This window comes from Pundamilia nyererei, unplaced genomic scaffold, assembly GCF_000239375.1.
Source record: "Pundamilia nyererei isolate P.nyererei 1_Seehausen unplaced genomic scaffold, PunNye1.0 scaffold00112, whole genome shotgun sequence".
Lineage (NCBI taxonomy): Eukaryota > Metazoa > Chordata > Actinopteri > Cichliformes > Cichlidae > Pundamilia > Pundamilia nyererei.
Window position 1 is genome coordinate 1,534,279 of NW_005187513.1, and position 14,525 is coordinate 1,548,803.

General features: G+C 38.9%; 1 protein-coding gene across 2 annotated transcripts in view; it reads right to left on the reverse strand.

The window, feature by feature from the left end:
- The window catches only part of LOC102202136 (transcription factor 12-like), a 50,563-nt gene that overhangs the window by 22,037 nt on the left and 14,001 nt on the right, over nucleotides 1-14,525 (reverse strand). The window contains exons 4-5 of one of the 2 annotated variants that reach the window (XM_013913037.1): nucleotides 13,592-13,683; nucleotides 1,762-2,012 (exon numbers count right to left, since the gene is read on the reverse strand). In XM_013913037.1, coding sequence (XP_013768491.1) covers nucleotides 1,902-2,012; nucleotides 13,592-13,683 — 203 coding nt within the window. In that variant the 3' untranslated portion in view covers nucleotides 1,762-1,901. Of the gene's footprint in view, nucleotides 1-1,761; nucleotides 2,013-13,591; nucleotides 13,684-14,525 lie in introns of those variants that run through there. The other variant, XM_005741641.2, reaches the window with a different exon arrangement.

Genomic DNA, 14,525 nt, shown 5'->3' on the forward strand with positions numbered 1-14,525 from the left:
TCGACTATTAAATTAGTCATCGACGATTTTGAAAGTCAACGTAATCGTGACTAGTCGACTAATTGTGGCAGCCCTATTTGGTGCACAAATGAGTCTGCTGTGAGGAATGACACCTGTTATTTTAGCTTTAAGTGACAGGTTATCTTTTTCTCCAACTGTCGGTAGTGTTGCTGCATGTAGCAAGAGACTCCCAGCAGTTAACAGACATTTATGAAACTTGGTTAGCTAGCATTACCCAACATTCTGTTCTGTGGCATACAGTTAAAAACAGTTTCTCAAATTATGTTTATTATTATGCTATGATGTCTACCCTTTTTAAGATGGTTAGTTGTGGGTTTTTAACTATGTTATTTTTTTTGCATCACATGATTAGAACAGGAGTAAGAAGGGCACACATTATAATAGAGATCTCATCCAAATACACTCCACAGCACTCCTAATAGCCAAAAATACATTAAATATAAACCTGCACATAAGTCACAGTAGGCATTTTGTCTGTTCACTGGTGTTGTGGTACTTTTACTTTTCTTCAATCCCCCTCAAGTCTCCATTTTAACTGCATCTCAACCATTTAATCTCCAATCTATTATAGTGGTGTAAAAAGCCTAACTTCATGAAAATGATGTCACTGCACAAATATTTACAGCCCCAACCATATATTTCACTACTACATAGTTGTTCTATCCTGTGCATTAATGAGGAATAACCTTTCAGACATGGCTTAATGAGGGTGCTGAAAACTATAAATCCGCGCAGATATTACTTCTGGAAAAACAATTTAATAAGACCACAGTCATCCTGAATTCCCATCCTGAGATAAGCGCAGGCAATTCCAAGTTTACAATCATGTTGCCCAACTCTGACATATCATTGCAACAGATCACATCCATATTCTGAAGCTGGTGAGCACAATTACACACACACAGTGGCAATGGGTGGGGAAGCAGTCATGTGATCAATTGCAGGAAAGATAATAATTTGTTTCATTCAGTAGCGCCCTAACCGCTGTGCTTGGAAACCAGTCTCCAGGGCCATTACATAATGGGCTAAGCTGTAGTTAGCCATAAAACTGTCGAGTGGTTACACATCACAACGATGCCAGGCCAAAGAGCTGCACACAGCTTTTAACCGCTACAATAGCAGAGCATATTGTAAGCCAGTAACACTATGTCTTTTAAAAAGTGATGACAGAGTATTAAAACTCAAAGTACGATGTGTTTGGGGAAAGTGCGTCCACCTGCTTGTGATTAAATTGATGCTAATAATAGGAATGCAGAGTAAGTCACAAAAAAAAAACTTGGAGAATAAAAGCCAAGAAACACTACAGTAAAGGTCCAGAAATCTAACTAACTAGTAAAATGAAAGCCAAACAAATGCAAATAAATAAATATATATCTTTTGCATGAGCAAACCAGATTGAGCTAAAGGAAACGCAGCACCTGAAAAATCCAAAGGCAAACACAGCAACAATCCCAAATGAACACAACTGTATGATCTACTTTCAGTTTAAAAGCTTGTTTCTGTTTCACGGTGGGGTCCTTGATACAACAGTCTGTTTAACCCTACACCCAAACAATACATAACTGTGCTGCTGCTGGAAGCTGCTGAGGGCAGTTTTGATGTCTAGGACACAGCTTCTTATGACGGAAACCTATACTGATGGTGTGACTCCTAGCCTGGGGGAGGGTCATCTCAGGAGGAGGAAGAGGGAGATGTGGAAAGGGGAGGGGGATTAAAGAGAGGAAATAAAGACATGAGGGGCGAGAAGAAAATTGTCCTGTAGCCTGCAAGCCTTTCAGTCCTGCTGCCTCCAGTAAATGATGTGCCTTAATCTCAATCAGTTTTTTTAGGATGTCTTTCCACCACCAAAGGGCATATGAGGGTGAGTTGAAAGGAGTCACTTACTTACCCATTATGTTTGAGTTCATAAAAGGTGTTGGGGACAATCCTTCATGGGACACTAATCGACTGTCACTCAAATGATCGCTGTAATGAGGGCTGTCTGCGAAGCCCTGAGGGAAGAGATCAGAATATTAAGCACATTAGTAGGCAACTTTGATAATTGTGTGCTATAGCGTACTCCTAATTAGCAAGGCGAGAACACAATTGATGCCAATAAAATCTGCAAGAGAAGCCCAAAAATTTGAAGAGAAAGATGGTTCACATTAATAACACTGGTTCATATTTAAACCCCCAGTATCTGCCATAAAAAATACAAGAACTCTATAGATGTTTTATTAACCTCTCATAACAAGCCGCTATGTGCATTGCTTTTGTGATCTACTGGAAATTACCATTGTAAGGAAGGCTACACGAAATCGGTCAAGAAGAGGATGTTTTAGTAGCTAGCAGAAAACTACTAGCTAAGTGGTAGTGAAACTGTAAAAAGTATCAAGTAAATTGGAAAAGTAGAACTTCTGAAGTAAAAACTGTATTACCTCTCAACAAATAGTTGGCATCCTCCATGTAAACTACATGCACCATTCAAATGCTACTGACCAAAGCAATCACAACAAGGCCTTTGGTCCAGCATCGCGTACTTCTTTACGACCAGTCTCACTTAACGACAAGTCTGGCACACATTTTTCCACTAGCAACCAGTGACAACCAAAATGTCCCTGTAAGACTGAGGCCTTACTGGTCCTGGGCCATCAGGCTGTTATATTAACCCAAGAGATTTTATCATGTTTTACCATTATTTTATGTACAGGGTGGGCCATTTATATGGATACACCGTACTAACATGGGAATGGTTGGTGATATTAAAGTCCTGTTTGTGGCACATTAGTATATGTGAGGGGGCAAACTCCTCAAGATGGGTGGTGACCATGGTGGCCATTTAGAAGTCGGCCATGTTGGATACAACTTTTGTTTTTTCAATAGGAAGAGGGCCATGTGACACATCAAACTTATTGGTAATGTCACAAGAAAAACAATGGTGTGCTTGGTTTCAACATACCTTTATTCTTTCATGAGTTATTTACAAGTTTCTCTTTGTTCACAGCCATTGACATGTCGAAGAGGTTAACACGTGAGAAGCGGATCGAAAGTGTGTTGATATCTGGTGAATGCAGTAACCGCGTCATTGCAGCAGATTTCAATGCAAAACACCCTACGAGACCACCCATCTCCCATGCTACAGTTAGCAAACTGCTTGCTAAGTTTCATGAAACTGGTTCAGTGTTGGATTTGCCAAAATGTGGACGCAAGAAAACTGTCACTAATGAAGAAACATCAGTGGCTGTCCTAGCTTCATTCAGCAAGAGCCCACAGCGTAGCACTCGCCGCATGTCACTGGAGAGTGGCATTAGTCGAACATCCCTTCGGCGGATATTAGCTACTCACAAATGGCACCCTTACAAACTCCAGCTACTGCAGCATCTCAACGAGGATGACCCAGATTGGCGCACAGAATTTGCAGAATGGGCAAAAAATTTGAACAGGACCCTCAGTTCACGCAGAAGATTTTCTTCAGTGATGAGGCAAACTTTTATGTGAATGGTGAAGTTAACAAACAAAACCACCGCTATTGGTCTGACACTAACCCACATTGGATGGATCCCTCCAAGACTGTTGGAACAACAAAAGTGATGGTTTGGCGTGGTATATGGGGTACAACGATAGTGGGTCCATTCTTCATCAATGGAAACCTCAAGGCCACTGGATATTTGAAATTGCTACATGATGTGTTTCCCTCTTTATGCACTGAAGCTGGCACGTTCCCTGAGTTTTTCCAGCAAGATGGTGCACTACCACATTATGGGTGCCAGGTCCGAGCATTCCTAGATGAACAGTTTCCTGGAAAGTGGATTGGTTGTCGTGGACCAGTTGAATGGCCCCCAAGGTCTTCCGATCTGACCCCCTTAGACTTTTATCTTTGGGGTCATCTGAAGGAAATTGTCTGTGGTGTGAAGATACGAGATGTGCAGCACCTGAAACTACGGATACTAGATGCCTGTGCTGGCATTTCTCCTGCGGTGTTGCTATCAGTGTGTGAAGAGTGGGAGAAGAGGGTTGCATTGACAATCCAACACAATGGGCAGCACATTGAACACATTTTATAAGTGGTCAGAAACTTGTAAATAACTCATGAAAGAATAAAGTTACGTTGAAACCAAGCACACCATTGTTTTTCTTGTGACATTACCAATAAGTTTGATGTGTCACATGGCCTTCTTCCTATTGAAAAAACAAAAGTTGTATCCAACATGGCCGACTTCTAAATGGCCACCATGGTCACCGCCCCCTCACATATACTAATGTGCCACATACAGGACTTTGATATCACCAACCATTCCCATGTTATTATGGTGTATCCATATAAATGGCCCACCCTGTACAATAAAATATATCATGCAAACAGAATTCAAAACCAAACTCTTTAACCCTCTAACACCAGGTGTGTCATATATGATACATACTTTTTTTTCCTCGCCTAAAAATAAGAAAACATAAGAATTTGCACAATAAATTTTTAAGCAATAAATTGCACATAAATGTCAGATGTAGCAAAAATTATACAAATGAAAATTCATACATGGAACTTCATATTTCCTCTCTTGTCTTTTTTTTTCTCTTGATTCAAGTTTCAATACATGCTCCAGTGTTGTTGTTGTTTTTTGGGGTTTTTTGTTAATTATTTCTTCGTTCAGGCTTTACATGGTTAAAACAGGTCTCCAAATTCCACAAACAGGCCACCGACTTTCTCAGTATAAGAATTCTGTGCTGTCATCTTAAACCCAACAACTCTTTACCTTAAATGTATCTATAGTTCTATAAAATCAAAACGTATAAATCCAGTTTCTTAAAGTATTCTGTCTTATTCAGTCATTTTGTGCAAGTCATAAAAGGTCTGTATACCATTTCATGCTTGCAGATGGTGTTGTTTAACAGAAGAGGAAGAAACACAGAGATGCAATCCTCCACCATTTCCAGGTACCTGCAGCTTAAAAAAATTGCCTTTTTTTCTCCTGCAGCTTAACAGTGCCTTTTCATGACAGTTATCAGCTTCAGGAGCTCAGGTCTAAATATCGGTCACAGTATGGTTTTTGAAAACTTGGGGTCCCATGTAATAAAAGATGCTTCGTTACAGTACTAATCCCAAGTCCTGTGAAAATCCTCCTGTGCTCCAGTAAAATACATCTTCCCAAACTACATTAACTCCCACCAGAGGGACCGAGCAGCAGTGGGCTTGCATTTGTATGGAGCTATTTTCACCAACTCATACCCATTGCATTCAACATACAGTTTAAAAAAAAAAAAGAAGTAAATCTTATTATCCATCTTTTCTTGTGAGTGGATGGTGATGGAGTAATTTCAAAGGCAGTGGAGTGTTGTGCTGTGTCGAGGGAATCCTCAGAGATTCCCTATTGTGCTCCTGCCAGGCCGCGCTCACTGTTAATCACACCATGAACCGACTCAATAACAACAACAGCCCCGTGAGAAGCTCTAGCACACATACACAGACTTACACATACGGAAAGCATTTCTTCTCATATACAAGTAAAAAGCATCAACCTGACCACTCTCTGCAAGGTTGCTGACCAAACTATGAAATACTGAGCTATGGTCAGCAGACAGTGAAAACAATGGTTAAACAACAAAAATAGATTCTAATCATAAACATAAACATAAAACCATATGAAAAGCTCTACTTTTTTCTTCCTTTTTAAAATTTGTGCAAATATCAAGAAGAAGAAAAAATGTGTGGTTTCACAGAGACTTATAGGTTGAACTATTTCTTGGCTGGGAACACACCAACTTTCAACAGTCTCTGCTTGTTGCCTGGCAAAAACTGCTCATGGCCAGAAAACAATCTGACAAAAGTTGATATCAGACCAAATTGTCAGCTCGTTAAAACTGTTTTCATCCTCAGTCTTACTGCATCTACTCCAAACAGTTTCCAGGGGAGAGGGGATTTGGTTTTCCCTCGTCGATCACTAGAGACCAATATATCTGCCTGAATCTAACATGAGGTTAAGTCACTATGCCAACATACTAGTTTAGCCAGGACTTTAAAAGTGTGGCAAAGAAAAAAACAGTTCAGTAGCCATGCCTCATGGGTGAAGAAAATAAGTGAGCACTGGCAATTTAAAATTTCACTTCACGAGCACTTAGCTTGGCAACAAGTAGCAAATTGTACTTCCACTAATGGCCATTTGAGGCTGGCTTCAAAAGCGAGCTATTCCCCACAGACTCTCTGGCTAAAATGCCAAACTTCAGCTATGAAACAAACACGTTTAGAGCCTGATACAAACAAATAAGTTTTAAGGTTTTAAGGATAGATTCCCCCCTTCGTAACAACTGCAACAAATCCATTTGGATTTTATGAAGAAGTGAAGTTAATGAAGACATTATGATGTCCAATATTTGGAATCACTGAGCTGGACCTCTCACTAACGCCTGCCTTGTTGGCGTCTTTTTAATTTAATTAAAAAGACAAACAATAAGGCCAGCTGTGAGGCACAGCATAAGCAAGAAGTTTATGCTCGAGTTTTGCTGAATGAAATTCTAGTTTGTTTTTGTTTGTAAGTTATATGAATGCAAGGTGCACCCATAAACAACTCCAGGAGGGGCCAGTGGATGATGACAGGACTACATCCATATTTTATATACATTCTATGACTGACAGTAGTGTTAATCCTGCCCATGATGCTGACTGGGAATTTGTTGCTTACTTTTCCACTGAAAACTTGCAGTTTTATGTCCAACCACCTAAGGAATGAGTCTCATGGAGCAGATGGATTTAAAGGTCTGAAGCCAAGCCAAACCTGACACGAAATTTAATGTAAAATTTCAATTTTTTTGTTGTTAAAATACACAACATTTTACTAAACTTTAGAGCAATATCCCCCTGTTTTCACCCTTAAAGGTGAAAAGATATCTTTAACATACAGTGTTGTACAAACCTTTGCATTCAAGTCTATACAGTGTATATATGCATATACATTTATAAATATGTATGTATGTAGGCAGGTAGGTAGGTAGATAGATAGAGAGAGAGTTATATATTTATATATATTTGACTCTACACAGGAAAGTTAAGCAAAATATCAAACTGAAAAGCACTTCCTTTCAGTTTTATAATTGCAAAGCAGGAAGAGACCATCAGGGTCAGTCAGCAGTGCAGGAAAAAGAAGTAGGAGGGTAACGGTCAATTCAAGCTTAGTGCATGTTTCTACATTCGTCTGCGTGTTCACACTGGGACTGTTAGATCGTCAATCAAAGGTCCCTCATCATTCCCAAACACTGGTGGCCTACATCCATCCAAGACACTAACACACGCTGTCATTGTGCCACAGGGCCACGTTAGCACTGGTGGCTAAATAACTGTCAGATCACTGTGGCAGCGTGCAGGCCGGAGCCCATGCCTCATTCCCCAGTCGCTCGCCACAGCGTTTAAAGAGTCATCTCTTCCACACTCTGTGTTGCATCCCAGGTGAACATGTGGCTGCATGAGGCAGCTTGGGAAGTAATGATATGGTCATGATGGATGCGTGTGGGGTCGAGTATCAAGTTGGGGCAGGGCACTAGGGAAGTGGGGGTTGTTGTGTAGTGGCGGTGGGCACAGCCCTGCCTGTCAGACCGCCAGCCTACAGCCACAGCTGCCCAGGATACATCGAATGGCTGGGAGCCAAGGTCAGCACGCCAGGGCTCGGGACTGTTCACAGTCGACTGGTCACACACTCGTAGCAGCAGCTCAAACAAGCACAGGGACAACACTGAATTCCCTTTGTAACACACTGAAAGATGAAGCACTCAGATTTTTTTCCACGAGCCTTGGACAGATACAATGAACAGAGAAAAACTGGGAAATCTTAGAAAGTAAGTCTTGTTTTTAATTTAGTTATTTGATACTAATTTAATAAGTTCTATAAATTACACTGAATCAAATCTCCAAAGTTTCACCTGAGATAAGAACAATCCAAGAGTCTGTTCTACTGTTCTGTCTCTGCCTAAAAAAATTCAGGAAAAAGGGGAAAACAGCAAGATTTCTGCAGCTCAATTTAAAAATCTCATCTTCTGTAAAGATGCAGAAACATATAAATGATGGTTTAATTGCAAATAGATTTTTAAAAGTTTATCTTAGTGGAACAGCTTCTATAAATTGCCTATGCAAATGTCAGGCTCTTGCTGGGATAGGTGATTCAGCAAATGGAACTCAGTAAACAGATGTATTTGAATTATATTATCCAGAAATCTCAGTCTTTACACAATATCTTTCACTAGATGGTTTGTAAATGCAAAGTTGGCAATCACAGAAATCCGAGTTACTCTAACTTTTACTGGCACCACCTGATTTTAATATCGGCCTGTTTTGGTTATGGTCTGTCCTGAGTGCTCAGGTTCAAGAAAAGACATTGACAAGTTAGTAATTCACATCATCACAACAATACTCCCTTACTAATGCTTATAATTAATGATTACAATTAGGTTAAATTAGCCAAGATTATTCACTTTGTCTGTCTCTTGTGTGCAAATTTATATTAAGTTAAAAAACAAGGCTAGAAAATTGGTTACAGGAAACGTAAGACAGATTAGTTCTAAATGGAAAAATGGATCTGAAACAAACAAATTAAATGTTCCATTTATGAAAATAACAATGTTAATATTTAGCCTGTCTACAAATTTGCATCATACATCATATCCATTTCCACTGCAGGTGCCTCATTATTTTAAAGCTTTCATTTAGGTAAATTTAAGCAAAACACTATGCTAATCAATCATTATTTAGCTGTTATCAATTACAAAGCACATGAACACTATGGCTTCTTCAGTGAGTTCAGTACTGCCAAACACAGTCATTTATTTAGTAGTGCTGGGGTTATTACTTCAGCCATGCTGTGTTCAGACTTTGGTTGCTGTGGTTTCCTTTGCCTGCCTGGCCAAGAACAGTGTTACGGTTTACCTACTAACAGCCCACCATTACTGAGACTCCTGTAGTGACGTCTGGTCAGCGCTTGTGGTCGGGGCTGCTGTTTAAAATGTAAATTAAAGCAGTGTTCTCGTAGCTATGCCGTGCAACAAGCACATATATCATGACATGAGGAGATTTTGCTGTGATATTAATATTTAGTGCAGTTATGCCTCAAAGTGGACCGTTATGCTCATGTGTGCCCCTATATTTTTATTCTTTCATTCTACTACAGTAGCTTTGCATGATTTCAAGTTTAAAATATTCCCTATTTTACCTTATAATTTTTCTTTACTGCACCTGTTTAGTTCATTCACTGAAACAAGCTTTTTTAGTTCAACACTCTTTAAGCCAACATTGTGCTGCACCTTGTTAACATTAAGTTTCAATAGCAGCCTTTGGTGCCTGAGATGACCATGATATGGTTCAGTCATTCAACAGTAAAAACCTACAGCAACCTCCTTGTGACAGGAAAAATCAGTTGGTTGCCCTGTGACCGCACTGAATGCTTACTGCACATGCAACACCCTTAACCTCAGGGTGACCACTTTTGATCACAAAGTGATTGCACAATACGTAGCAAAGTGTCTCCAAAAAGTCATGGTCTGACTTGGACTGCACGCAATCACTCACAGATGAGTGGCGCTTTATAAGTAACCACTGTCTAATTTATAAACATAGATGGACTGCCAGCACACTGTAATCAATCTTAGTCAGTCTGTGCCAGTGAGCTTAAGTCATCTGCAATGAATCTCTTTGCAGTGGGGACCCAACTCAACTGGTTGGCAACTGGTTGAAAGGTTATGTTCTCTATTCTATATGAGGTTCTAACAGGACCAGAAGTGGTTAATAATTGAATCTCTTTTTAATGTGAATTTCTGGGAATATAGACAGCAGGCATCAGTCTTGTCGTGTCTTGATGTACCAAAATCAATGAAAGACAGCAACAGACACCTCTCTTTACTCACCATTTCTTTATACAGCACTCTGCATTTAATCATTAATAATTCTTAAACTCTGACTCTCTTCCACAGTGTGTCTTTTGTTCTATTTCCCTGCCCTCACCCCCAAACGGTTGAAGCAGATGACTGCCCCTCCCTGAGCCTGGTTCTTCCGGAGGTTTCTCCCTGTTAAAAGGGAGTTTTTCCTTCCTACTGTCGCCAAGTGCTTGGTCTGAGGGGGTCGTCTGATGGTTGGGGTTTTCTCTGTATCATTGTAGGGCCATTAACTTACAATTTAACGTACTTTGAGGCAACTGCTGTTGTAATTTAGTGCTATATAAAACTTCATTGAAACAGTCACAGACCAGGTCCTCGTCTCAATGCAATCATTTCAAAAGTAACAAGATTGAAGTCCATTGCACATGTTCAAAATAATTTTTTTCAATGTATGCAATGTAAGCACTATCATCCGTGAGAGATTAACTGTACATACTGTATGTTGACTTCACTATATTGAACTTCAGCTATGTTTAATATGAGATACTTATTCTCTCAGCTGATGCCTTTAGGGGTCGCCACAGAAGATCATCTGCCTCCACATCATCCTATTCCTAGCATCCTCATCTGTCACACCAACCCTCTGCATGTCCTCCTTCACTACATTCATGAACATCCTCTGCGGTCTTCCTCTTTTCTTTCTCCCTGGCAGCTCCATACTCAGGACCCTTTGTCCAATATATCCACTGTCCCTCCTCTGCACATGCCCAAAACATCTCAACCTTCACTCTCTAACTTTGTCTCCAAACCTATGACATATGATTTATATAACACAGAAGAAAGCTACCAGGAAAGCAATGGAATATTTACAAGCCTTACAATTTCTCTGCACTGATGATAGGGCTGCACGATTTTGCATAAAATGAGAATCACGATTTTTTGGCTTAGAATTGAGATCACGATTCTCTCACGATTTTCTTTTCCAATATAAATATTTATTGCACTTATTAACTGCACATCAACTTCGTAACAGTTGAAACTGAACATAAAAACAATAAATAAACATTAAAACAACAAATGTCTCACGTTTTGTTGTTGCCACAAAATGTTGTACTGCTTGAAATTCCGTCTCCACCGTTGCTCGACACTGCGTGCATAGAGCAGGTAGTGCAACAATAGAAAAATAGTTGCGGGACAGCACTGTGTAGCGTTTGTCTAGGGTGTTGATCATTTCCCTAAATCCCTCATTTTGCACAGTGTTGATAGGAGCCATATCTTTGGTCAGGTGATAAGTGATAGCCTCCGTAATTTCTTTGTGCCTGCGGGAGTTCGACGTGTATAGGGAAGCGCTGCATAAGGTTCCCGTTATTGGTGTTTGGGTGGTTGACCGGGACGGATTTTCTCCAGTCACTTTCTCGTCATCCCTGACGTGCTCTCCGTTGTTTTTTCCCTGCTAATTTTAGCATCACACGGCACAGCTTCTGTATCACGTGGTATAAGGCTCCGCCCTTGTCATTTGTTGAGCAGGAAGAGTGAGCGCTTGTTTTCATGCAGATTACGTCCCGCATCAAAATGCGGTACAATCGTCGTCGTCTTTTTTTTTTTTTTTTAATCGTTGTCATTTGGAAATGAGATCGCACATAAGTATGAATCGAGATCGCGATTTTCTAACGATTAAACGTGCAGCCCTAACTGATGATGTATTTATTATTTTCTTTAGGCTTTGGTTTTGTGAAATTTTTTGTTATTCGTTTTTAATTCAGTTCTTTCCTTTTATTTAGTTATTTCATGAGTATTTTTCTTGCGGTAAATAATAATAACAAAAAAACTTTTTTTTTAAAAATATGCAGCTTTTCTTTGAATCTAATTAGGTCACCTTTCAGATGGTCAACAATGTTTGCGAGCAGACATCAAAACTATGTGAACTGTATTAAAAAAAAATCTCAAAATACATTATTCATTGAAAAACCTGAATCTGTCTGGACAGATTACTATAGTCTATTGAGCTTTACAAGAAATGCCACTTCTTTCCTAACCCAGCATATGCGGGATATAATATTCTATAGGGTATATAAATCAAATCTGTAAGGTACGTACGCAGCTGTGTGTGAGTGTTGACATGCACGCCTTATGGAGGTGCAAACAGCTGTCTGCTGGCTGATGGTGTGCCTTGTAATGTCAGAATCACTCATTTATATGCACCTGGAGCAAAGATATCTCAAGCGTCTCAGTCTTATAATTCAAATCAAGCTGCCTATGTTACCATAGCCTGTAGATGTTCATTCGGGAAGGGCACAGAGAAATAAACAAGGTAACGCAGCTCGAGTGGCTCTGACATTTAACTGAATTCTAATAGAAAGTGACAGGAGATTGACATTAAATGAAATTCATACAGGGCATCTAGAACAACCAATGTGTGAGGGACAAACAAACGGGGAGAGCTGTTCACACTTGCTCACACAAACAGTGAGATGTTCTCACTTAAACAAAGAGATACAGTTTCACATGGAAATGAACATGCACACATCTTGTTCATTATTTTACAAATGAACTACACTTGAGAATATTTTGAAGATACGATTTACAGTGGATTAGGTCATCACAAATAAAGCTACATGACCTTTAAAAAAATTTAATTCCATGACATATCATGTTAATTTACACTCCTTAAAGTGACAAATTTAAACAAATTTCTCATTTCTACTTCACACAGGCCTGAGATCATAGGCTAAATTGTACTGAACTAACTGTGCATAGTGCAGGGTAGCAGAGTGCTGGATATCAGCAGATATTAGTTATGGACAGAATGAAGAAAATAACTAAAAATATTGTTTTCTGTAAATATCTTTGGATATGCAGCCATGAATAAGTTGATCCTTTAATTTTAAAGTCCACCATTTGCCATGATTTAAAAAAGGACTAACATTAAACATTTACATTTACAGACAGGCTGATTGGCCTGCGGAGATGATCACAAACCATATTTCCCTGCAATGCAGCTTATAACATAATAAACATAATATTGTCTTGTTTTCATGGAGAGTAAAGTTTTTAAATGTACGGCAAAAAGCACCTGCTTATTCTGAAGCTCAGTTTTCTGACTGAATCAGTGGATCAACAGATAAAAATCTTGCAACTATTTTGGTAACAGATTAATCCTTGGCATTTTACATTCTCAAATTAGATTATTTTGCCTGCATTTCTCTGTTTTATATGATTTAAAAATAAGTATATTTTGTTCAATTAACCAACAAAAGGAGAAACAAACCCATATTTAATTTAACATGCGGATATTTTCACTACTCTCAGTATTAGACACTCAAACTGCCGATTTAGTTTTGCAAAATCGTGACAGGGTATTTTTTTTAATCTTTCATTTATATCTTTAATTTAGTCATCTACTTTCTGACAGGGATTGGATTATTTTATCAATCCCTTTATCAAAAGTCTTATTATGTTATTGAAAAAGACCTTGCCTCATTGTGGAAATGAATAACAAGCACCATTTAAATATAGCCTGAACTGAAATATTTTTTAAACTAAACAGAAGCTCAAGAATAACACCAGATTCCAGTGTTTTCTAACCTTTGCTGGTCCCGTCTGTCACACAAATACATGTCTATCATAGGTCCAACAGCAACAATGGTGCTGGGATAAGGTCTTTGTTATAGTAAGTGTTAAACGATGTGCTGTGGAGCAGAAAGGTCACTCAGGAGCATTATCGTGTGGGTCATCTTACCCGTGAGGACTCATAAGAAGGACTGGACTCATAGGAAGGACTGGACTCGCCACCTGGGGTCCAAGATGCTTGGGTGGTCCGCTCATCCATACCTGTCAGAAACAGAGAGCACAACTCAGTCAGAAAGTCACGATTACCCTCACAGTTCAGTGTACCCGTACCACATGTACCTGTGTCTTCACTCAAACAACACCGGTTTATTTAGTGTCCCTGTGGTTGTGTTTAACACGACATCTTCTGTTTATAACTCACTGTACATAATGACCCTTATATTTAAATTTGCTTTTGTAATCTTTTTAACTAATGTTTCTTACACATCTGTTCTGGCATGGCTAGAACATTGGAAATGTGTGGAAAATATATGAACCTTTTTTTAACATTAAAGGCTTTGATTTCTTACAGATTTGCTGGCAAATTTTTTTTCATAATTAAAAACAGATTCGTAATTAATTAATTACGAATCTGTTTTTAGGAATTTTCAGAAATTTCAATTATGTAAAGAGTTTGTGTGTTTCCGCACGGAATATTTATTTTGTAAGTAGCAAAAGACAAGCACAAGAACAATCTATATAAATCTGTGTTTGTCCAATTTACGTGTCTAACTTTTTTTTTGGTATAAAAGTTATTATAATCCATAATGAATTAGATTACATTAGAATATGTTTTACAGATAAAGGAAAGAGTTCACGTGTAAACTAATAATATATCCAACTAATCGTACTATAACAAATTAAATTTCTGTGTCTCTGTTTGCCTGTGAATTCCTTCCACAAGATTGACACCTAATGAACCAAATTTGGCACATAGGTACATCACACAGATATAACTTTTATCCATGTGACATGATGCTATCATGTTGCCTGGCAACCACCTACCAGGACTAAAATGACCCATGTGCAGCGTTCATGCACTTACAACACCTTATAAAAGCATT